Source organism: Erinaceus europaeus, chromosome 13 (assembly GCF_950295315.1).
Source record: "Erinaceus europaeus chromosome 13, mEriEur2.1, whole genome shotgun sequence".
Taxonomy (NCBI): Eukaryota; Metazoa; Chordata; class Mammalia; order Eulipotyphla; family Erinaceidae; genus Erinaceus; species Erinaceus europaeus.
The window spans coordinates 6246326-6270620 of record NC_080174.1 but is presented as its reverse complement, the minus strand read 5'-3'; the positions used below and the strand labels follow the sequence as shown (position 1 = coordinate 6270620).

The following is a 24295-nucleotide window of genomic DNA, read 5'->3' as shown; positions in this document are numbered from 1 at the left end:
AGAAATGGAGAGAGGAGGGGAAGACAGAGAGGGGGAGAGAAAGACAGACACCTGCAGACCTGCTTCACCGCCTCTTTCCTGCAGGTGGAGAGCCGGGGCTCGAACCAGGATCCTTACGCCAGTCCTTGTGCTTAGCGCCACGTGCACTTAACCCACTGCACTACCGCCAGACTCCCAAAAAGATTGTTTTAAGTTTATTTATTGAATAGAGACAAATCAAGAAGGATGGGGGAGACAGACACCTGCAGAGTGCTTATGACACTTCCCCTCTGCATGTGGGTGCAGGGGCTTGAACTCAGGTCCTCGCTCCCTGTAACCTGTGTGCTCAGCCAGGTGCACCACCATCCAGCCCCCGAGAAGTCCTGCTGACGATCCTCTGCCAGGTGGAGGAGAAACTCACAGGCCCAGGGCTGTGGGCGCAGGAGACTCGGGGACCGGCGGGGTCCTCCTGCCTCCCTAGCCGCCGCTGCCTGTGTGGCTGTCAGCCCCTGCTCAGGGCCGTTCTCTCGCAGGTGCTGTTCGGCACGGCGGACGGGCAGGTGATCGTCATGGACTGCCATGGCCGGATGCTGGCACACGTGCTGCTGCACGAGGCGGACGGCATCCTCAGCATGTCCTGGAACTACCCCGCCTTCCTGGTGGAGGACAGCAGTGAAAGCGACACCGACTCAGACGACTACTCCCCCCCACAGGGTACAGGGGTGTTGCGAGGGGGCAGGAGAGCCTGAGGGTGGGCCCCACAGGGCACAGGGGGCACTGGGTTTGGAGGGTGGGCCCCGCAGGGTGCAGGGGGCACTAGGCAGGGGCAAGAGAGCCTAGAGGGTGGGCCCGGAAAGCTGGGGCCTCACTTCCCCAGAGAGCTCTCCTGACCTTGGCCAGGCTCTGCCCTGTCCTCTGGACCTGTCCTCACCTTCCCTGCTAGGCTGGTGGAGCCCCCGCCTCACCTGGGTTTTCTGAGTTACAGAATGAGACTCACATCCCTGAGTGTCACGGGGGTGTCACGAATGGAAAGCCACCCTGCTAGCATCACTTAACATGTGACCTCCCTGACCCCTGATGCCACCTCAGTCCGGAGCTCGCCTGCTGGGGGACTAGGCTCATTCGGGCCTCACCGAAGGCGGGTGGTGGCTGAACCCGTCCTGGCTCCCCAGTTCCAGGCGGGGAAGCTGTGTCTCTACTCACCAGCAGCCCTGCCTCTCAGAGAGGAAGCTGGGCAGTGAAGTCGAGGAAGGGAATGATGGTTAGAAACCAGACCAGGGGCCAGGAGCCCTCCTCATGAGTGTAGGCAACTCAGCCTTAGGACGGGCTCATTCAGGGAAGGTTCTCACTGAGGCCCAGTGCCTGCCTGACTCCACCATTCCTGGCAACCCTGTCTGGTGGAGAGCGAGAGAGAATAGAGAGGGAGACAGACAGAACGAGAGACCCCTGTAGCACGGCCTCACTGCTCCTGCAGCTTCCCCTGCAGGTGGAGAATGGGGGCAGGAGTAATGTGTGTGCTCTACTGGGTGGGCCACCAGCCAGCCCCTAGGGTGAGACCCTCCTAGTGCAGTCCCTGCTGGAGGCCTTCTCTTCTGTTCAGCATGTTGTGCTTCCAGACCTCTCTCTTGTTCACTGTCTCCCCCCCCCACACACACACACACACTCACACTTGTTTAAGAAGACAGTGCTCACACATAAGAAATATCTAGAGCAGCAAGTGTTCCTAGATTGCTGGGGTCTTGCGATTAAGTGCTCGTAGCACCCGCGAATCATCTGGGAGACTAAGCAGCCTCCTTCCTGGGCAGGCCCCAGCTCTAGAGATGGTCTGCTGACCTCTCCAGCCACGTGGTGGCTGGGCAGTGTCTGGGACGTCAGGCTCGAAAGCAGAACCCTGCGGATGCACACGTTTAATATCAGGAGGATGAAACCTCCGGGCGAGGCGACAGGGCAGGCCCCCAGCCTGTCTACGCTAGAACGAGGTCCTGGCTGCACCCCTGACTGGGGCCAGCCACAGCCCCAGCACAGAGTCTGTCCTGGGAGGGGTCCCCTTGGGCAGGGCGCCTGGGTCTGGGTGTGCCCTCACCTCTCCACCCCGCCCTTGCCCCTGCAGATGGCCCGGCCGCCTACCCCGCCCCTGTGCGGAGCGCCAAGCCCCTGCTCACCGTCAGCTTCACGTCGGGGGACATCAGTTTGATGAGCAGCTATGATGACCTGGCCCCCACCATCATTCGCTCAGGGCTGAAAGGTAGGCGGGTGCCGGGGTGTGCCCCCCTCAGGCATCCCTCTCGAGCTCACCACTGCTGCCTCTGCAGTGACCCTGGGCTAAAGGAAAGACCTAGAGGTCTGTCCCCCACTGCTTGGCTGACAGGCTGACATCCATTGTACCTGGAGGGCATGTGTGTGGCAGCCAAGTTGAAGCGGCAGAGGGGACCAAGCACAAGTGTCATTTGAAGGCTTGTTAAGAACCTGGTGGTCAGGGGGTCGGGCGGTGGCGCAGTGGGTTAAGCGCACGTGGCACAAAGTGCAGGGACCGGCATAAGGATCCCGGTTCAAGCCCCCGGCTCCCCACCTGCAGGGGAGTCGCTTCACAGGCGGTGAAGCAGGTCTGCAGGTGTCTATCTTTCTCTCCCCCTCTCTCTCTGTCTTCCCCTCCTCTCTCCATTTCTCTCTGTCCTATCCAACAACAAAGCAACGTCAACAATGGCAATAATAACCTCAACGAGGCTGCAACAACTAGGGCAACAAAAAGGGGGGAAAATGGCCTCCAGGAGCGGTGGATTCATGGTGCAGGCACCGAGCCCAGAAATACCCTGGAGGAGAAAAAAAAAAAAGAACCTGGTGGTCGTGAGCCAAGGTCACTATGTGAGGGCCAGGGCAACCGCCTGCCTCTCTGTCCGACAATACAAAATGCCGATGTCTCCAGAAAGCTGGCTCTTGGCAGGGCTGGCAGGGCTCTGAGTTACAGCCCAAGGTGCCCTATGTCCTGCCCAAGCCCTGCCCCGGAAAGCCAGCCCTCGGGGGGATGCTGTCTGAGCCAGCCCTGGCCCTTTGGGGATGCGGGGAGACACTGTCTGCACACAGTCCTAAGGCTCAAGGGGCCACCAGTGACCTGCTGTCACCCAGGCCTATTCCCTCATCCAGGCCGGGGATGCAGCCTCTGCTCTGAGCTGGCCAGAACCCTAGGGTACCTGCCCAGCACCCACGGGCCCTGTGGTCTGGAAATCCAACCTGGGTGCCTCGCTTGACCGTTCAGGACCAGTGACCAGGGGAGACCCCGGGCTGTGAGGCTGGGAGCTGTGGAGGATTTCCTCACGCCCCCAGAGCGAGATGCATGGGCATGTTCTGATGGTGGCGCAGAACGCAAAATTCCCTGCTGTTTTGTTTAGTTTTTCAAAACAAACATAACAGCGTTCTCACTGGGGCTCAGTGCCGGCTCTATGAATCCACCACTCCCAATGGCCTTTTAATTTGACAGGACAGAGAGAAGTGGAGAGAGGAGGGAGAAAGACACCTACAGACTTTTTTCACTGCTTGTGAAACATCCCTCCTGTAGGTGGGGAGGTAGGCTCAAACCCAGAACCTTATGCATGGTGGTAATGTGTGCTTCAGCAGGTATGGTACTGCCCCCCCCCCTTTAAAGTTCTTTTCTGAACTTCCTGTCTTTGTAACTACAGGACAAGGATGGGGGTTCTAAGCTGTGCCCCAGGCCTCACCGGGTGAGCCACCTCCCGACCCCTGGGCGCAGATGTTAGTTTCTCTGTCTCAGCCCCACAGCACCACCACATGTTGAATACAAACAGGCTTCTGTGGCAGGTGTGTCCTTGGCCTGCACTGCACCTACCCAGTGGTGCCCAGAAACCACTGTCCAGAAAGTAGGGTTTGTTCCGAATTTCTTAGAGATGCTGTGGGCACAGCAGCTGAGGTGCAGTCATGGCGTGGATTATCTTGCCCTCCCTCCTGGCTCTCCCGGAGTTAGGCCCACATGCAACATGCCATCAGCATCACCTGAGCTTCCCATCTGGGCCTGTTCTGTTCTGAGGGCTGTGCTTCCTGTCTGTGTCATATATAAGGGCTCTACGTCCTGTCTGTGTCATATACGAGGGCTCTCCTTCCTGTCTGTGTCATATACGAGGTCTCTCCTTCCTGTCTGTGTCATATATAAGGACTCTCCTTCCTGTCTGTGTCATATACGAGGGCTCTCCTTCCTGTCTGTGTCATATACGAGGGCTCTCCTTCCTGTCTGTGTCATATACGAGGGCTCTCCTTCCTGTCTGTGTCATATACGAGGGCTCTCCTTCCTGTCTGTGTCATATATAAGGGCTCTCCTTCCTGTCTGTGTCATATACGAGGGCTCTCCTTCCTGTCTGTGTCATATACGAGGGCTCTCCTTCCTGTCTGTCATATATAAGGGCTCTCCTTCCTGTCTGTGTCATATACGAGGGCTCTCCTTCCTGTCTGTGTCATATACGAGGGCTCTCCTTCCTGTCTGTGTCATATACGAGGGCTCTCCTTCCTGTCTGTCATATATAAGGGCTCTCCTTCCTGTCTGTGTCATATACGAGGGCTCTCCTTCCTGTCTGTGTCATATACGAGGGCTCTCCTTCCTGTCTGTGTCATATACGAGGGCTCTCCTTCCTGTCTGTGTCATATATAAGGGCTCTCCTTCCTGTCTGTGTCATATACGAGGGCTCTCCTTCCTGTCTGTGTCATATACGAGGGCTCTCCTTCCTGTCTGTCATATATAAGGGCTCTCCTTCCTGTCTGTGTCATATACGAGGGCTCTCCTTCCTGTCTGTGTCATATACGAGGGCTCTCCTTCCTGTCTGTGTCATATATAAGGGCTCTCCTTCCTGTCTGTGTCATATACGAGGGCTCTCCTTCCTGTCTGTGTCATATACGAGGGCTCTCCTTCCTGTCTGTGTCATATATAAGGGCTCTCCTTCCTGTCTGTGTCATATACGAGGGCTCTCCTTCCTGTCTGTCATATATAAGGGCTCTCCTTCCTGTCTGTGTCATATACGAGGGCTCTCCTTCCTGTCTGTGTCATATACGAGGGCTCTCCTTCCTGTCTGTGTCATATACGAGGGCTCTCCTTCCTGTCTGTGTCATATATAAGGGCTCTCCTTCCTGTCTGTGTCATATACGAGGGCTCTCCTTCCTGTCTGTGTCATATACGAGGGCTCTCCTTCCTGTCTGTGTCATATATAAGGGCTCTCCTTCCTGTCTGTGTCATATACGAGGGCTCTCCTTCCTGTCTGTCATATATAAGGGCTCTCCTTCCTGTCTGTGTCATATACGAGGGCTCTCCTTCCTGTCTGTGTCATATACGAGGGCTCTCCTTCCTGTCTGTGTCATATACGAGGGCTCTCCTTCCTGTCTGTGTCATATACGAGGGCTCTCCTTCCTGTCTGTGTCATATACGAGGGCTCTCCTTCCTGTCTGTGTCATATACGAGGGCTCTCCTTCCTGTCTGTGTCATATACCCCAAAGACTTTTTTTTTCGTTCCTTCATTTTTTTTCCTCCAGGGTTTTCGCTGGGCCTCAATACCAGCACTACGAATCCACTGCTACTGGCAGCCTTTTTTTTTTTTTTTCCATTTTATTGAATAGGACAGAGAGAAATTGAGAGAGGAAGAAAGGTAGACACCTGCATGTGAAGCATCCCTCCCTGCGGGTGGGGAGACAGAGGCTCGAACTTGGATCCTTGTACGGGTCCTTACACTTAGTACAATGTACGCTTGACCTGGTGCACCACTGCCCTGCCCCCAAGACTTTTTTTTTCCCAACAAAGATTTACTTCATTTCACATGAAAGAGAGGCCAGAGCCCCACTCGGGTGCCAGGGATCAAACCGGATGCCACAGGCGTGCAAGTCCCACACCCATTGGTGGTGGCCTGTGCTGTCTGCAGGGCCACTGCTGCCTGTCCTCAGCATCTCTGCTCCTCAGAGGATTGATGCGCGGCCTCGGGAGGGTCCTGTCCTTATGCTGTCCGTCTTTCCCTTGTGACCGCAGAGGTGGTGGCCCAGTGGTGCACGCAGGGGGACCTCCTCGCCGTGGCTGGCATGGAGCGGCAGGCCCAGCTGGGCGACCTCCCCAACGGTCCCCTGCTAAAGAGCGCCATGGTCAAGTTCTACAACGTCCGTGGGGAGCACATCTTCACCCTGGACACACTCGTGCAGGTAGGACCCCAGGACGTGACTGGGCTGCCCCCACTGGCAGCCATCCCACCCTTGGAACTGCCAACTGCCTTTCAGCCTCAGGCCAGCCTGAACTAACTAGAGACGAGGAGCTGGAAGAGAAATGGGAGGGAGACGGTCCTGCCTTTTTATAAAAAGGTTTTCACAAGCTACCCAGTTAAGCACACAGAGTACTAAGTGTAAGGACCCAGGTTTGAGACCCCAGATCCTCACCTGCAGGGGGCGCTTCATGAGTGGCAAAGCGGGTCTGCAGGTGTCTCTCTCTTTCCCTCTCTACCTCCCTCCTCTCTCAATATCTCTGTCCTAGCCAACAAATTGGAAAAAATGGCTACCAGCAGTGGGTCCATAGTGCCAGCACCGAGCCCCAGTGATAACCCTGGAGGAGAGAGAGAGAGAGAGGGAGGATGAGAGAGAGGATGAGAGAGAGACTGCTGTGTGTACGTTCGGTCTGCCCGTCCATGCTCCCGCCCATGGGCACACCATGGTGAGTAACGCTGTGGACATGCCTGTGGTGGACCCGCCCAGAGCTGGAATACTTGGTCTTGGCATTTCCACGGGCGCTTCCATGAGCCCCCCCACCCCGGCTGCTCCCCAGACACAGGTGCCCAGCGTCTCTGCATCCTCGGCAGCACCTGCCCCCTGTCCACTCCCTGGCGGCAGTCAGCCCAGCGGGCATGAGCCTGGCCATCGCTTCTGGCTGGCTTTCCCCAGGCTGAGCACCTTCTCAGGAGCTCCTTGCCCACTTGTCTGTCTCCACTAGAGACATGTCTGCTCAAGGCCCTCGCCATTTATTTCTTTATTTTATTTATTTATTTATTACCTCCAGGGTTATCACTGGGGCTCAGTGACACAACATTTGACACTACAAATCCACTGCTCCTAGTGGCCATTTTTTCCCCCATTTTATTGAATCAAACAGAAAAATTGAGAGAGGATGGGGAGATAGAGAGGGAAAGAGAAAGATAGATACACCTGCAGACCTGCTTCACTGCTCCCCTGATGTTGGGGCTCGAACCCAGTCCTTGCACTTTGTACTATGTGTGCTTAACCAGGTGTGCCACCCCCAGCCCCCCTTGCCCATTTTTTATAGGGGAGAGACCCCTGGTCCCTTTCTCTCTTCCCAGGACTGGTGGAAAGGGCCAGTGACACCGTCTGTGGACTGGGCCCCAGCTGGCTTCCAAGAGCGCTCTGACAACCCCCCCTACAATTTTCCTCCTGAGAAAGAGGGAAATGGCCAGGGCTGTACAGCAGTCACTGCCCACGGTTAACCCAGTATGGCTGCCACTCTGAGACAGCCCTGTCAGGGTGACCAGGAAGGTAGGGGGCGCTCTGGTCTCCCCACACCCTCCCCCAGAACTCAGGATGTTCCTCAGAGTCCAGCCTGCATGTTTGTCCCTCAGGGGAACCCAGAGAATGATCTCGGGTCCTCGTGCGAGTGTGGCCACCCAGACCAGTTTCTCAGTTCATTTAGATAGGAGAGCAGAGCGGGGGGCACCATAGCATGGCTCCACCATCCTGCATCTCAGGGCCAGGCTTGCGCTCTGTCCTCTGTTCTCTGGGCTGTCTCTGCCCCTGTGGCAGAAGCGACACAACTCCTCCAGGGCTCTGGGGCACAGGGGTTGGGGGAGCAGGCTGTGCTTCCTGCTCAGCGCCATTCCCCCACAGCGCCCCATCATCTCCATCTGCTGGGGCCACCGAGACTCTCGGCTGCTCATGGCGTCAGGCCCGGCACTGTACGTGGTGCGCGTGGAGCACCGCGTGTCGAGCCTGCAGCTACTGTGCCAGCAGGCCATCGCCAGCGCCTTGCGCGAGGACAGGGACGTGGGCAAGCTGGCTCTCCCACCCCGCCTCTGCTCCTACCTCTCGGCTGCCTTCACCCCCACCATCAAGGTACAGTCTCCTGCAAAGGTGGCTGGGATGAGGGTGGGGATGGGGGTAGGGGGTCCCCGTGTCTGCTCCTGGACCAGAGCCAGAGGGTGACGGAGCCACACGCGCCACCCCCGGCACCACTGGGGTCCCTGAATGTGTCCGCCAGCGTGGCGGCATTCCAGACCCTCCCACAGGGCCACCGATGCTCAGCCTGGCCCCCTGGACAGAGCAGGAGCCTCAGTCCCGGGCGCTGGGCCGGCGGGGCCCATAGTTGGTCACAGGATGAACGAGGGGGCCCTGTCCCTCCCGGGCCCCGCTGTCCACACCCTCACCCAGCCCCCAGTTCAGGGGCTTGAAAAAGGCTACATGCCCATGTTTCCGGGAGCGCCCATGCCCGGCCCTGCTGCCGAGGCTCCCCGGCCAGGGTGTCCTCCGGCCCGCCCCCCCAGAGGGTCTGCGCACCCAGACAGGGCTCCCCATCCCCAAGAGGCCAGCCCGGCTCCGCCAGTGGCCACGATGCCCAGCTCCCTCTCTCCCCCGCCCCGGCCCAGCCCCCGATCCCCGACCCCAACAACATGCGGGACTTCGTCAGCTACCCATCGGCTGGCAGCGAGCGGCTGCACTGCACCATGCGGCGCACTGAGGATGACCCTGAGGTGGGCGGCCCCTGCTACACGCTCTACCTGGAGTACCTGGGCGGCCTGGTGCCCATCCTCAAGGGCCGGCGTGTCAGCAAGCTGCGGCCGGAGTTCGTCATCACAGACCCCCGCTCGGACAGCAAGCCAGGTGGGCCTTGGGGACGCTGAGGGGACAGGGCTGTGTTGTGGAGTGTGGGGGACACTGAGGGGACAGGGCTGTGCTGTGGAGTGTGGGGGGACACAGAGGGGACAGGGCTGTGCTGTGGAGTGTGGAGGGGGGACACTGAGGGGACAGGGCTGTGCTGTGGAGTGTGGGCGGACACAGAGGGGTCAGGGCTGTGCTGTGGAGTGTGGAGGGGGGACACTGAGGGGACAGGGCTGTGCTGTGGAGTGTGGGGGGACGCTGAGGGGACAGGGCTGTGCTGTGGAGTGTGGAGGGGGACACTGAGGGGACAGGGCTGTGCTGTGGAGTGTGGGGGACACTGAGGGGACAGGGCTGTGCTGTGGAGTGTGGAGGGGGGACACTGAGGGGACAGGGCTGTGCTGTGGAGTGTGGGGGGACACAGAGGGGACAGGGCTGTGCTGTGGAGTGTGGAGGGGGGACACTGAGGGGACAGGGCTGTGCTGTGGAGTGTGGGGGACACTGAGGGGACAGGGCTGTGCTGTGGAGTGTGGAGGGGGGACACTGAGGGGACAGGGCTGTGCTGTGGAGTGTGGGGGGACACTGAGGGGACAGGGCTGTGCTGTGGAGTGTGGAGGGGGGACACTGAGGGGACAGGGCTGTGCTGTGGAGTGGGGGGGCACTGAGGGAATATGGCTTTGCCGTGGGGTATATGGGGGACACTGAGGGGACAGGCCTTGGACATGGGGTATCGGGGACGCTGTGGGGACAGGCTAGACTCCATCCAGTGAGCTCCCCCCCATTTTAGAGTAAACTGGGTAGACCAAATGAGCTGGCAGGCTATTGACAGCCGGTATCTTGTTCAAGAAGCACATCTGCTGCTGTGGAATGATGAGGCTTCGAAATGGCTAATTGCTTTCAGCTGTTATCAGAGAAGAAAAAGGGTCAATGGTGGTGAGGGTTCAAACAGTTCTCCCACATCTGGACACCTGCTGTGATACAAGGGGCCCCAGAGGGACCCCAGAGCCATGTCCCTGGCTTAGCTCTGGGCCTGGTGCCCCCAGCCTGTGTGCGCTCCCTCTCTCCCTCCCTCATGGCGCTCTCTCTTTCTCTCTCTCTGCCCAGATGAGGTGTACGGGAACAGCCTGATCTCCACCGTCATCGACAGCTGCAACTGCTCTGACTCCAGTGACATCGAGCTCAGTGACGACTGGGCTGCCAAGAAGTCGCCCAAAATCTCCCGGGCCACCAAGTCGCCCAAACTCCCCAGGTAATCGCAGTGGCCATGGGGCGGGGAGTCCTCCCTGTCCGTGCATGGGGTGTAGGGGTCTGCACCCACAGCAGATTCACAGCACCCAAGCACCCTGGAGGAGGAGCACTGCACAAGGTGCCTCCTGCCTTCCAAGGACCCCATGCTGCTCAGGGCTCAGCACTCCTGCCTTGCTGGTCATTTCTTCCAGTGTAGGAGGAGTGAGAACAGAAATGCACAGTATATTGTCGGGCTATCGTCATGAGAGGGAGAGAGATGACCCAGGAACCAAGCTCATAGTGGCAAGGCAATTCAAATCTTTATTCATGCGAGCGCCCCAGAGTTGGGCACTAGCACACCTGGTTAAGCCACGTGGCGCAAACTGCAAATGGCCTGTGTCAGCCTCCCGGTCTGCACGCCCACCCTCCTCCAGGTTGGAACACGGAAGAGACAAGACAGAAACGGAAGTGGCTTGACAATACCATACATGGTTAGGAAAAAGGGCGGAGAAAAGTGAAAGGGGCTGGGAATGGTAGGGGCTTCCTTAGCGAGGGTTTTAACTGGTAGGATTAATAATAATACTCTGCAGGCAGGGAGGGTCTTGATGGTAGAAAGAAGATAGATCAATGGAATGGAATGGGTGGGGGTCTTTCAGGCAAAACTATGATTATGTAGATAGACCACAATATCAGGAATGCGGGGTGGTTTGTGAGGCAGGGAATCTGATGAGAGGATGGATGTCCCCTCAAGTCAAGTCCTGCCAAGCTCAACCACATCTTCACAATTTCCCGACATCTCCCCCTTTCTTTTTATCTAATGGCCATAGTATCAGGAATGCAGGGTGCTTTGTGAGGTAGGGAGTCTGATAAGACGAGGCAAACCTTTGGGGTTACTCCTGTCCCTTCTTGCTCAACCTCTCAGTAGAGAGAGAGACTCACAGGATAGACATACTTCTCAGGTCAAGCCCTGCCAGGCACTACTACAGCCTCACAATTTCCCAACAGTGTCTAACACATGCTGGGAAAATGCCGGATTCACCGTCATTAGAGAAAAAAAGCATAAACTGGAAAAAAAAAGTAGATTTTTTTCTTTTAATTTTTGTTAGATAGGACAGAGAAAAATTGTGAAGTGGGGAGAGAGAGAGAGGGGGAGAAAGAGAGACACCTGCAGATCTGTTTCACTGCTCCTGAAGTGTTCTCTATATAGGCAGGGAGCAGAGGCTGGAGCCCGAGTCCTTGCTCTTGGTAATATGTGCATTTAACTGAGTGCGCTACTGTCTGGCCCTTAGTTGTTTGTTTCGTCAGATGGCTGATGATGGTGTGGGGGATTGAACCTGGGACTTGGGACCCTTCACCTGAAAACGTGCATTTGAGGCCCTGCATGTGACTGCCTGCAGCCGGGACTCCCTTGCTGTCCCCCCACTGGGAGTCCTTACATGCAGCTGCCATCACTCCCACTCTGTGGGAACCCCGGTACCCAATCAGGCCCCCAAGCAGCGTGTATACAAGGCTGAGTGACTTCCTTTCAGATGGCTTCATAAGCTTTGCCACTTCCCGTTTGTCATGCTCCCTTTGGGGAAGATTGGCGTTAACCACACGTGTTCCCCTTGGTCGAGGGAGTGACTGAGCAGGGGCAGCAGAGCTGACGATGGGATCGACTCCCAGCTGCAAACACCTGCCCAGGCCTGTGATGCTGCCCACGGCTGCCAGACCCACCCCTGTGGGAGCTCAGGACTGTCCTCATCATCGAGGCCTTGGGCTGAGCAGTGACTGCCCGCCTGCCCATCCCCTGGGGTTGGCAGTATGACCCTCCGGCTCGAGGCTGGGGCTGCTTCTGACTCACCATCAAGTCAGCAGGGAGAGACGGACACTTTGTTCTCAGAGGTCTCCGCAGATAGTCTCGTGACCTGCTGTTGGTCTCTCCCCTTGCTCAGGAGCTCAGGGCTGCAGCTGTCAGGGCCTGCACCCTGGGAGCATGCCATCTGTGGGTTAGTACTCTGGCGTGGAGGTGGGCCCTAGGTCTACCCCCTTAACCTCCCCCCATCTCTGCAGGATCAACATTGAGGCCCGGAAGTCCCCCAAGTTGGCACGTGCCGCCCAGGAGCTGTCCCGCTCCCCACGCCTGGCCATGCGCAAACCCTCCGTTGGCTCACCCAGCCTGGCACGCAGAGAGTTCCCCTTTGAGGACATCACTCAGGTAGGACCCAAGCTCAGGGTCTGGGTATCTCAGAACCAGCCAGAGCCCCATCTGCTTCGCCTCCTGCTGGCCGAGGCCCGTTCCTTCTCACTGTGCCCCTCATGGGGGTGCTCAGCCTCAGCTACCCCACTGCAAGCCCTGCTGGGCAGATGCTGCCAGCCTCCCCTCCTCTGGGAGGTGGGAGTGGTTTGGGGTGGTGGCTGGGGTGGGGGACTGGGCTGGAACCCAGGGCCTTAGACGGGATACCTTTGCCCCACTGTGAGCACCTCGAGCCCCGCTGTGAGCTGCATCCATCTGGCTTCACTGAGGCCCCATGCATGCATACACCCTCTCACACGCATGTGGCCTGAGCATGGTGGGAGCTTTCTGAATCCCACAACAGTGACCACAACAGGGAGGCTGTCTGGGACCTGGGTCCTCTCAGGACACGCCCACATCAGGAGGAGTGGCTAGATGCCAGTGGGCTCAGAGCTGTGCCCCTCTCTTGTCCAGTGTATGTGTGGGGCGGGGATGTCTGAGCTGCTTCTGTGGCCTTTGTGGCCTCACAGATGTGGACGCAGAGATACACATCCCCCGACACACATACACAGAGGACCACACACCAAGGGGCTCCTGGCACGCTGGGTTGAGCACGGGCCTCAGAGTGGGTGTCCAGCCCTGTGAGCAGTGCTGATGCCCCTCTCCTAGGGAAGGCGGGAGCTCTGGATGGAGGTCATGACGCCTCTTCCTTCTCTCGCAGCACAACTACCTTGCTCAGGTCACGTCGAACATCTGGGGAACCAAATTCAAGATCGTGGGCTTGGCTGCCTTCCTGCCCACCAACCTGGGTGCAGGTAAGGGCCTTTCCCCATGGTGACTGGGTCAGCCTGACCCTCTCTGCCAGGCTGCCCGCAGGCCCGTCTGTGCTCAGGGCAACCGGAGCTGTGGCTGAAGGTGCAAGGTGCCCTCCGGTCACTGCTGCCCTGCCATGCCCTGCCCTGGCCTGGCCTAGAAAGACCGTCAGCAATGGCCGAGGCCTCAGAGTGCTGCTGTCTTTCGGCTCAGCTGGCTTTCTGAGCCTCCCACCGTGGGCAGCTTGTGGCACCAGCCTCTCGAAGGTTTTGTGGTCTGTCACCAGGGTTATCGTTGGGGCTGGCGCCCACACGGCAACTCCACCAGATGAGGTGGCCACTTACTTATAGACGAGGAGAGACAATGGGGGGAGAGACACCTGCAGCACTGCCCTACCACTCGGGAAGCTTCCCCTGCAGGTGGGGCGGAGGGCCGGAGCCCGGGTCCTGACACACAGTGATGTGCGCACTCTGCTGGGGGCACCACTGCTCGGCCCCTTAGGTTCTGTCGTCGTCATCATCACCGCTGGGACTTGACCACTCTGAGCTGACATTTTAGTCCAGGGAGAGGGAGGTCTCATGGCACTGAAGCCTCCCCAGTGCAGTGGGGGCTAGGCTTGAACCTGGGTCACACATATGGTGGGGTCAGGTGCCTTCTCAGGTGAGCTAGCTGGCCACCAGCCTTTTTTCTTTTTCTCTTTCTTTTTTTTTCTTTTTTTTTCCCCCACCAGAGCACTGCTCATCTCTGGCTTATGGTGGTGCCAGGGACTAAACCTGCGACCTTGGAGTCTCAGGCTTGAAAGTCTGTTGCCTAAGCCACTGTACTGCCTCCCCAGCCTGGGTTCTTGAGTCAAAAAAAAAATACCTTGTCAAGCTGAGGACTGGCCACTTGATTCTGGAGGAAAGAAATGAACTCTTGTCTTCTAGAAGAGCCGTCTCACTTATTATATGGCCTTTGACCCCCTTAGAGGAGTTTAGGGCCTATTCTGATAGCGGTCACTTATTTCCTCCATTAGAACATCTGGTGCTCGAACTTCTTTGGTTTCTGAGCTCCCATAGTCCTCTCTCCACTTTAAAAACATGGAATAGAGATGAACAGTCTTTCTCTCTCTCTTTTTAAAGATTTTATTAATTAATGAGAAAGATAGTAGAGAGAGAGAAAGAACCAGACATCACTTTGGTACATGTGCTGCTGAGGTTTGAACTCGGGACCTCATGTTTGAGAGTCTAGTGCTTTATCCTCTGCACCACCTCCTGAACCACCCAACAGTCTTTCTCCTCCTCACCCCCAACCACCCATTTCTTTTCCCCCCAAAGACAATGTTGTTGTTGTCGTTGTTATTGTGTCCAGGGTTATCGGTGGGGCTCAGTGCTGGCACTATGAATCCATTGCTCCTGGTGGCCATTTTTGCCACTTATTGGACAGGACAGAGAGAAATTAAGAGAGGAGGGGACGATAGAGAGGGGGAGAGACAGACAGGCACCTGCAGACCTGCTTCACTGCTTGTGAAGCCACTCCCACTGCAGGTGGGTAGACGGGGGCTTGAACCCAGATCCTTGCATGGGTCCTTGAGCTTAGTACTGTGTGCTCTTAACTGGGTATGCCACCGTCTGGCCCCCGACACTGTTATTTTTTTTAATCCCTCCTGAAATATGAAATCCTATCTTCTGTGTCGACCTGAACACAAGGGATAGCTCTCTCACATGGGAAGTCTGGAGCTACCTGGGAGCAGCCAGAAACTCTGAGCCAAAACTCATGTTCTTGTGGGTGCCAGGGATGGCCACGTGCACGAGCTGTCACAGTTACTGGGCTGGGAAGGCCCATGGCCTGTGTGTGCTCGAGGTCCTGCAGGCCTCACACCAGGCTGAGAGAGTCCCGCCTGGTGCTGGCAACCAAGTGCACAGGAGGCCTGAAAATACCAGCTGCCACACCCCAGCTCCTTCCAAGACTGTCGAAGATAGGTTTCTTTTTATTTATTTATTCCCTTTTGTTGCCCTAGTTGTCTTATTATTGCAGTTATTGTTGTTGTCATTGTTGGATAGAACAGAAATGGAGAGAGGAGGGGAAGACAGAGAGGGGGAGAGAAAGACACCAGCAGATTCACTGCCTGTGAAGCGAAGCGACTCCCCTGCAGGTGGGGAGCCGGGGGCTCAAACCGGGATCCTTAGCCGGTGCTTGCACTTTGCACCATGTGCACTTAACCCGCTGCGCTACCGCCCGACTCCCCAAAGATAGGTTTCTAGCCTAGAGTGGTGCTGTTCTTAGAGGAACCACAGGCGGGGTGGGCAGGTGGCATGTTGGGGATTCATTCGCTCTCTCAGTGGACACAGTTGTAGCTGAGGCCTCTGCTCCTGCTGTGGGGGGTGGGGAAGGGGAGGTGCTCAGGCTTCTGAAGGCAGGAAACAGGCGGTTCCTCTTTGCTCCTCTTCCCCAGGACTCCGTCTCCCTCGCCCACTCCGAAGCCCTCCCTCTGCTAATGTGTCCCCCTCTGTCACACACCCCCCCCCCTGCCAGTCATCTACAAAACCAGCCTCCTGCACCTGCAGCCGCGACAGATGACGATCTACCTCCCGGAGGTGCGTAAGATCTCTGTGGGCTACGCCGACCTGCCCGTCTTCAACCCCAACGTGTTCAGTGAGGACGAGGATGACCTGCCAGGTGCGTCCACTACCCGGTGCCCTTGGGGGAGGGACGTGTCCCGGAGAGGGGGCGTCCTGGGAGCCAGGACTCACCTGGCACTGGCCAGCAGCGGAGCAAGGCAATGTGTTCAGGCTGCAGCCTCCCTGGACCCTGAGCCTGCCCCTCCCAGTCACCTGCCGCAAGGGAGAGGGCGATGCTCTCAGACCCCGCCAGCCCCTCTCCGCGCCCACTCAGAGTAGGGCATCTCCCTGCCCCGACGGACACCCCCCACTGGCTGTCCTCCCCCACCAAGCAGAGAGAACGCAGTTCCCAGGCAGGTGGAGCCTGGCTCGAGCTTGGAAAAGCTCCATCTACAAGCATCCACCACATACCTGTAGCATCTTCAGTGCCTTCTACTATGTGCTGGGCTCAGAATCAAGAGCGTATTGTGTGATTACTGCTGTTTATTTGGCCTTTTAAATTTTCTTTGAATGAAACAGAATATCGTTCTAGCAGCTGCCAGGCATTCTCCAAAATGCCCCCCCCCCCCCCGTTTTATAAATCCAGAGGTTCCAGCACTCAGCCACACCAGGCTCTGGAGGTATTGTTCTGAGCCTGAAGCCCCACGAGGGCTCTGGTCCTTCACAGGGACTGCCTGGTCCTCATGTGGGCGCTGTCCCTGCAGGCAGGGTCATTGTAGTGCACTTGCTGGCACGGCCTCTCCTGGGGCAGGCGCTGGAGATGCCTGACAGCTGACAGCCCAGCCTGCCTCAGCAGGACCCTAGAGGCCCTTAGTGCCTCCTGCACACCTGATGCTCAGCTCCTGTCGCTCTCAGTGTGAGGAGAGGGAGGGAGGAGGAGAGAGAAGAGGGAGAGGAGGCAGGTAGACAGACAGACAGCCTTGGAGAGGACTCAACAGACAGCTGGGGAAAATACCTGCCATCGGTCCCCCTCATAGAGGGCCACCTGGCACAGGATGGATGGGGAACTTGGGGTCCAGAATTGGGAGGTCAGGGAAATGGAGGCTGGGGCCAGCCCAGTCTGTGTGGTTCTGGTGCCAAGTCTGACAGCCTGACACCGGCACAGCCCACCAGTGAGCCTGCACAGAGACCACCAGGTGTGCAGACAAGTACCCCAAACCGGCTGGTACACAGCCCACCAGTGAGCCTGCACAGAGACCGCCAGGTGTGCAGAGTACCCCAAACCGGCTGGTACATAGCCCACCTCAGAGGAGGCTGGGAAACAGTATAGGAAGGCGCTGGAGGAGTCTGAGACTGAGTTTCTCTCCTGCGTACTGGGGTTCCAGCCCTGGCCTAGGGAGGCTTTAGTTAGACAGGCACAGGCCGGGCGTCCTCAGCTTGTAGAGACCTTTTTTGCCTCCAGGGTTATCCCTGGGGCTCTGTGCCGGCACTAAGAATCCCCTGCTCCTGGCGGCCAATTTTTCCATTTTATTGGATAGGACGGAAAGAACGAGGCAGAAAGAGAGGAACTGAGAGAATAGAGGGAGACGGGAGACAGAGAAGATGGGAGAGGGAGAGGGAGACTCCAGCAGGCCTGCTTCGCTGCTTGCAGAGCGTCTCCTCTGCAGGTGGGGAGCCGGGGACTGGAACCCTGATCCTTGCGCGGGTCCTTGAGCTTAGTACCCTGTGCGCTTAGCCGGGTGTGCCGCCACCGGGCGCCCGGGAAGCGTCTGCCCGGGGCTCTAGCCCTGCCCCGTGGGTGGTGTTGGGGGGCCCCCCCGCATCAGCGTGTCTCTGCCTCCCCGCAGGGCCCGGCGCGGGCGGCATCGCCGAGAGCAGCCCGCCCTGCACCCTCAACGTGCCCATCGCGCCCATCCACAGCTCGGCGCAGGCCATGTCGCCCACGCAGAGCCTCGGGCTGGTGCAGTCGCTGCTGGCGCAGCACAACGTGCAGCTGGACGTGCTGAGCGGCCCGGCCGAGCCCGCGGGCAACGCCGTCAACCCCTACCCCGCGCCCGGCCGCTACCCCAGCCCCGGCCAGCTCATCTTCGGGGGCCTGGAGCTCGGCCGCCTGGGGCCCCCCGCGCTGGCACTGCCGCCGCCGCCGCCGCCGCCGCCGCCCCCGCCCCCACCGGGCGAGCCGGAGCCCGAACCCCCGCAGAGGCCCCGGGCGTCCCGCCCGCCGCCGCCGCCGCCGCCGCCGCCGCCGCCCCCCCCCGACGACGCGCCACCGCCTGAGCCGCCCGGGCCCCGCCTGGCACCGCCGCCGCCCTACCCGGGCACCATCCCCGCCGCGCCCACCACGGCCGCGCCGCCGCCGCCGCTGCCCCTGCCGCCCGCGCCCCCGCCGGCCCGGCCCGGCCCCGAGCTGCCCGCGCTGCCCGCGCCGCCGGGCTACGAGCGCATCACCACCTTCGACAGCAGCGGCAACGTGGAGGAGGTGTGTCGGCCGCGCGCGCGCGCTCTCGGGCCCTGCGCGCCCCCGGGCAGCGCCGCCACGCTGCGCGTCACCGCGGCCGAGAAGCGCGCGCGCCCGCCCTGCGCCGCCGCCGCCGCCGCCGCCCTCGCCCGCCTGGCCGCGCCGCGCTACCCCGGGCCGCCCGGGGACCCGCCGCCCTACCCCGACGCCGCGCCGCCCGGCCGCGGCCTCATCCACGCCACGCTGCGCCGCAACAACCGCGACGCCGTGGCCCTGCTGCGCGCGCCCGCCGAGCCCCCGCGCGCGCCCCCGCCGCCGCCGCCGCACCCCCGCGCGCGCGCGCCCCCGCGCCCGCCGCCCGCGCTCTACACCTGCCGCCAGTGCAGCGGGGGCACCTCGGGGCCCGGGGGGCTGCCCCCCGCCGGCCTGGGCCTGGGCCCCGGCCCCGCCTACAGCCTGCTGGGCGCGCTCCCCGCCGTGCCCGCGCCCCGGGAGCGGGAGCGCGCGGACTATGTGAACTCGGCCTTCTCGGAGGACGAGGCCCCGCGCCCCGCGCCGCCCGAGCCCGCCGCGCCCGCCGCCAAGCGCCCGCCGCCCTACCCCTGGGAGCCGGGGCCCGGCGAGGACGTGTGGGTGCCCCAGGACCGGGCGCCCCTCAAGCTGCCGCCGCCCTTCGAGGCCCCCAAGGCGCCCGCCAGCCCCGCGGCCGCCTTCCCGCCCGGCTACCCGGGGGCGCCCTTCGCGGGGGCCTACGGCGCGCCCCCGCTGCCCGCGCCCTGCGCCCCCAAGGACGCCCTGGCCCCCGCGCAGTTCGCGCAGCCGGACCCCGCCTACCCGGCCGGCCTGGCCTACTGCCCCGGGCCCCCCCTGTACCCCGGTGGCGCCGCCTGCCCCGCGCTGCAGCTGCCGCCCGTCGCCCTGCACCCCTGGGGCGCCTACGGCCAGCCCCCCAAGGCCCACCTGCTGCCCGACAAGCCGCTGGGCTCCCCGCCGCCCGCCGAGCTGCCGGCGCCCCTGGGCCCCGAGGCGGTGGCCGAGGCGGCCGACAGCTTCCAGGAGGTGCTGTCCCTGAGCGAGAGCCCCGCGCCGCAGCGCGCAGACAAGCCCCGCAAGGGCCGCAAGCGGCTGGACGAGGGCAGCGCCGCCCGCAAGGAGGCCCGCACCCTGGGCGACTTCAACGCGCTGCTCGCCAGCCCGCGCCTGGGCCGCGACAAGAAGAAGGCCAAGGGCCCCCGGGAGCCGCTCAAGGCCAAGAAGCTGAGCAAGACGGCCGAGTTCCAGGACAGCTCGGAGAGCGAGCCGGAGCTCTTCCTGGGCGGCGACGAGCTGGTGAGCCAGAGCCAGGCGGCCCGCAAGGGCTGGAAGAGCAAGCGCAGCCTGCGGGGCGCGGCGGGCGAGTCCGAGGACCCGCGCTGCCGCAAGGCCAGCGACCACGACGGCCGGGCCTGCAGCCGCGGCTTCGTCTACGTCATGGCCAACAAGCAGCCGCTGTGGAACGAGGCCACGCAGGTCTACCAGCTGGACTTCGGCGGCCGCGTCACCCAGGAGTCCGCCAAGAACTTCCAGATCGAGCTGGAGGGCCGGCAGGTGAGGGGGGGGCGGGGGCTGGGGGACAGGGAACCAGGAGGCCCTTGGTCTTTGGGCCCTAGGGGTAAGGGGGTAGGGAACCGGGGTCGCCCTGCTCTCTGGGCCCTGGGGGTAGGGGGTAGGGAAACAGGGGTCTCTGCTCTTTGGGCCTCGGGGTTGGGGGCCAAGGAACCAGGGGTCACCTTGCCCTCTGGACCCTCGGGTTTGGGGGCCAGGAGGACCCAGCGGTGTTGGAAACAGGTGTCCTGAGGGAGTAGGGGTGGGGACCACTGGGCCAGGCAGGGGCTGGCTGAGTCCCTCCTGGGTGAGTGTCACAGAACCATTCACTAAAAACCAAAAACAGGAGACTGGGGAGACAGCATCATGGTTTTGCGAAGGCTTCTTTCCTGCCTGAGGCTGTGAGATCCCAGGCTCAATCTCAGTCCCCAGCACCACCCTCAGCCAGAGCTGAGCAGGACTCTGACCTCTCTCTCTCGCTTTCACTGTATCTGAGTTCACACGTTACCGTGCACAAGGACCCAGGTTCAAGTCCCACTCTGGGAAGATTTATGAGCCATGAGGCATGTCTGTCTGTTTCCCTCTCTGTGTTTTTCTCTCTTCTCGATTTCTGTCCTATCCAGTAAAACAGGCAGGGAAAAAAGATGGGGGTGGCGGGGGACGCCAGGAGCAGTGGATTTATAGTGCTGAGCCCCAGTGATAACCCTGGTGGTGGTAATAAAAATGAAAACTAGGGAAGGTTTGATCACTGAGGGAAACATGGGGGAGAGCTCCGAGGGCCCAGACCCTGGTTCCCTGCTGCCTCTTGCTCTATGTCCCCCTGGAGCAGGGAGTGTGGGCTTCCTCCCAAGCAGGGCATGGGGTGTCCTTTCATCACACCACCCCGGGGTGCCCCTTCTCAGCCCGGTCCTACAGCTGTGCCTCCTGTGCCCGTAACTGTGCTCACGGCAGCGTGGCTCAGGGCTCCCCTGCTCTCCCGTCCTCCCCACGGTCTGGAGCCCCTGCCCTGCAGTCCAAGCCGACAGCCCAGGCCCTCCCCGGGAGCCTGCAGACAGGCAAGGGGAACAGGCTGTCCAGGACTCCTGAGGGCGTGAGGCGTGCAGTAAGGTGGCCACCCCCCCCCATGAGTTGGCAGCCAGCTCTCTGAGCCCTGTGCCCCTCATGCCCCCCCCAAGGGCTGTGGTCTGTGTCCCCTTCCCTGCTGGGGGCCGTCGGCCATGGGTTCCAGGCCCTCACTGACCAGCACCTCCTCGGTGCCCCCTCACCCCAGGTGATGCAGTTTGGAAGGATTGACGGCAACGCCTACATCTTGGACTTCCAGTACCCCTTCTCGGCCGTGCAGGCCTTCGCCGTCGCCCTGGCCAACGTGACCCAGCGCCTCAAGTGACAGATGAGCTGTCCCCGGCAGCCCAAGGCGGAGGAGGGGATGCGGACAGGGCACCGGCCGTGCCCCTCGCTGTCTGTCTGGCCTCTTGTCCCTCATCACTGTCTTTCTTCTTTCTGCTTGTGAGCAAGATGACGCGGGAACAGGCCCAGGCTGGAGCGGGGCTTCTGGAAGAGGAGCTGGGCCTGTAGTGTCCAGCCGCGGCCACGTGGGGGTGCCACCAGGCCTGAGGGGTCCCACTCCCTACACCAGGGTGCAGACACTCCCCCCAGAGGCAACCTGGTTGATGAAGAGTATTTGGGGACGCACTGTTTAAGTCCATTAGAGGGAGGCTTCCCCCAGGAGGGAAGTGTGGGATGAGACAGGCCCAATGGGGAGTGGGAGTGTCCAGGGCCTCCAAGGTCCTTTGCAGGGCATGTCTGCCCCACTCCATGGGGCCCCACGGTGCGGTGAGAGTGCGAGACACAGAGCCCAAGGGGGGACCAGCTGCCTTCTGGCCCAGAAGTCTCCCTGGCCCCTCCCCAGCCCCTGCCGCCCAGCCCTGCCCTTGCCAGGGCTCTGGCCAGGGTACTGAGAGCAGTAGTTGCCGCTGTGCTCGGCCCCGCAATCTTCTCTAGAATAGCAGGGTGCTTGGTGACGTGGGCACAGTGCTTCGCGGGGAGCTGGGCACTGGTGAAGCTGTGGCCCTTAAGGTAGGTGGCAGATAATTGCTCACTGAGACACCTGGGCTTCAGTGACCTGGGGTCCCCATTCCCCTCCTGAGGACAGGCCCCCGAGACCCACTTACCTTTGCAAGCAGAGAAATAGGAAGATTCTACAGTCAAATCCCTCCAAGATCATTTTTTCATTCCCCGTTCTTGCTTTAAAATTTCGAAAAAGAAGCCAGCTGTCTTCACGCCTTCTGTTCTTCCAGAGAGGAAGGGATCAGGGGCAGGAGAGGTTTGTCACCAGGCAGGGCATGTCCCAGCAGGTCCCCGAGTTCCCGAGTCCCCGTTTTGTACACCAAGCCTGGTCTGGGGCGTGAACTCTTTCTTCCCACAAGGGGTTAGCAGTGTGTGCAGAGGTGTCTGGTTCTTTTATCTGAGTTTCTGTAGCTTGGTAGATGTTCCGATGCTTATTATCAGTTGAGCAGTTATGGCTGCAGCCTGTTTCTCAGATAATTTAAATGCAATTCTGTTTTCTTGTCCGAGAAATGATTATTTATCTTGCTTTCATAGTGTTCTTAGGAATTATTTTGTTATTATGTGTTGGTGAGTTAAACCCATTTTATTATTTATTTAGAAAAAAAACCAGGATGGTTTGTAATGACGTATTTGGTAGCAGTCTCTCTCACTGCAAGAAATAAAGAGGAAAGCTTTTTTCTGAATGATATGAACCTTTGTAATTGGGGAGACATCTCTACATCATCCTTTAAAAGTAAATTTTTTCATTTTGGAGTATTGTTTACATACAAAGAAGTAGATCGCAAAAAAAGATAGATTGCTTTGAGATAAAATAGTCTAAAATAATATCGCCCTCTTTAAAAAAAATTTACGAAAAATAATAGAAGGTGTAGGTGGGAGAAATCGCTCACTTGCACGGTACACTGCTTTGCCTTGTGCACGACCCGGGTGTGAGCCCAGCCCCCACCGCACTGGAGGCAGTTTCTGTGCTGTGGTGTGCCTTTCTCTGCCTCTGTCCTCTCTTTACATCTGAAAAAGTCACCCCTGGGAGTCAGGCTGTAGCGCAGGTGGCACAAAGCGTAAGGACCAGTATAAGGATCCTGGTTTGAGCTCCTGGCTCCCCACCTGCAGGGGAGCCACTTCACAAGCGGTGAAGCAGGTCTGCAGGTGTCTGTCTTTCTCTCCCCCTCTCTGTCTTCCCCTCCTCTTTCCGTTTCTCTCTGTCCTATCCAACAACAACGACATCAATAATGACTACAACAATAAAACAGCAAGGGCAACAAAAGGGAATAAATAAATAAATATTTTTTAAAAAAGGAAAAGAAAAAGTCACCCCAAGAGACTTGGTGGTGGTGTACCTTGTTGAAAGCACATATTACATGCAAAAGGACCTGGGTTCAAGTCCCCGGTCCCCACCTGCAGGAGGGAAGCTTCATCAGTAGTAATTACAGCAGCAGTGCCCTTGTTTCTCTCGCTATCTTCTCCTCCCCTCGATTCTTCTCCGTCTGTACTCAAACTAAATGAATATTAAAAAGTTTTAAGAGAATGTCATTCCATTTCTCTAACAAAAGAAAAAGAAGAAATTGGCTTAGAGTGGTGAAGCCCCAGTGAACAAAATAACAACTAAAATATGATATAAATTAGGATGGGAACCCACTAGAATGAGAGTTCAGAACGAAAAGGCTTAATACACAGTGAGTTTCCGTGTTTAAAATTTGGGTTGGTCTTTGAGACTTCAAGACCATGGAAGGGACAAGTGAAACGGCTCAGTGCTTTGCTATATGTGACCCAGGTTCAAGCCTAGCCCTCACCACACTGAAGGGAGTTTCTGTGCTGTGATGCTGTGATTTCTTTCACCCTCTCTGCCTCTGTTTCTTTCTTTCTTTCTTTCTTTCTTTCTTTCTTTCTTTCTTTCTTTCTTTCTTTCTTTCTTTCTTTCTTTCTTTCTTTCTTTCTTTTAAAAAGAGAGCCAGGCGGTAGCGCAGCAGGTTAAGCGCATGTGGCGCAAAGCACAAGGACCAGCATACGGACCCTGCTTCGAGCCCCCGGCTCCCCACCTGCAGGGGAGTCGCTTCACAGGCGGTGAAGCAGGTCTGCAGGTGTCTGTCTTTCTCTTCGCCTCTCTGTCTTCCCTTCCTCTCTCCATTTCTCTCTGTCCTATCTAACAACAACAGCAACATCAATAACAATAATAATTACAACAATAAAAAAACAAGGGCAATAAAAGGGAAAAAAAAAAAATGAAAAAAAGCTTTTAAATAAAAAAGCAAACCATGAAAGGGCACATGTCAGATCTTCCCTTAACAGGTGCAGACATCGGAGGGAAAGCCTTGGGGAGAAACAGCAGGACACGTGGCAAGAGAGAAAGCACGGAAGGTGGGCCTTGCGCATGGGGACCCATATTGGTGGCAGCCCTGTCCCAGCTGCTCCATTTAGCTTCACGGTGACAGTTTTCCTCGCTGGCAACCCCGTTTTGGTCAGTCAGCTGCGGTGTGCTAACTGCTCCTGAAGCCAGTATTTGAGCAGCAGAATCACACAGCCTTCCTGTGTTGCCTGTAAAATCAGAGAGGGCTCCCCAGGCCCCTG

At 58.9% G+C, this 24295-nt stretch overlaps 1 protein-coding gene across 1 annotated transcript in view; it reads left to right on the top strand.

Annotated features, from left to right (window-relative positions):
- Window positions 1-22483, top strand: part of TULP4 (TUB like protein 4) — a 117610-nt gene extending 95127 nt beyond the window's left edge. Inside the window, exons 5-15 of the mRNA XM_060205259.1 lie at window positions 513-693; window positions 2090-2224; window positions 5993-6159; window positions 7843-8067; window positions 8598-8832; window positions 9931-10075; window positions 12106-12250; window positions 12990-13083; window positions 15596-15739; window positions 17469-19666; window positions 20934-22483. Coding sequence (XP_060061242.1) covers window positions 513-693; window positions 2090-2224; window positions 5993-6159; window positions 7843-8067; window positions 8598-8832; window positions 9931-10075; window positions 12106-12250; window positions 12990-13083; window positions 15596-15739; window positions 17469-19666; window positions 20934-21050 — 3786 coding nt within the window. The 3' untranslated portion in view covers window positions 21051-22483. The remainder of the gene's footprint in view (window positions 1-512; window positions 694-2089; window positions 2225-5992; window positions 6160-7842; window positions 8068-8597; window positions 8833-9930; window positions 10076-12105; window positions 12251-12989; window positions 13084-15595; window positions 15740-17468; window positions 19667-20933) is intronic.
- The last annotated feature ends 1812 nt before the right edge of the window (window positions 22484-24295 follow it).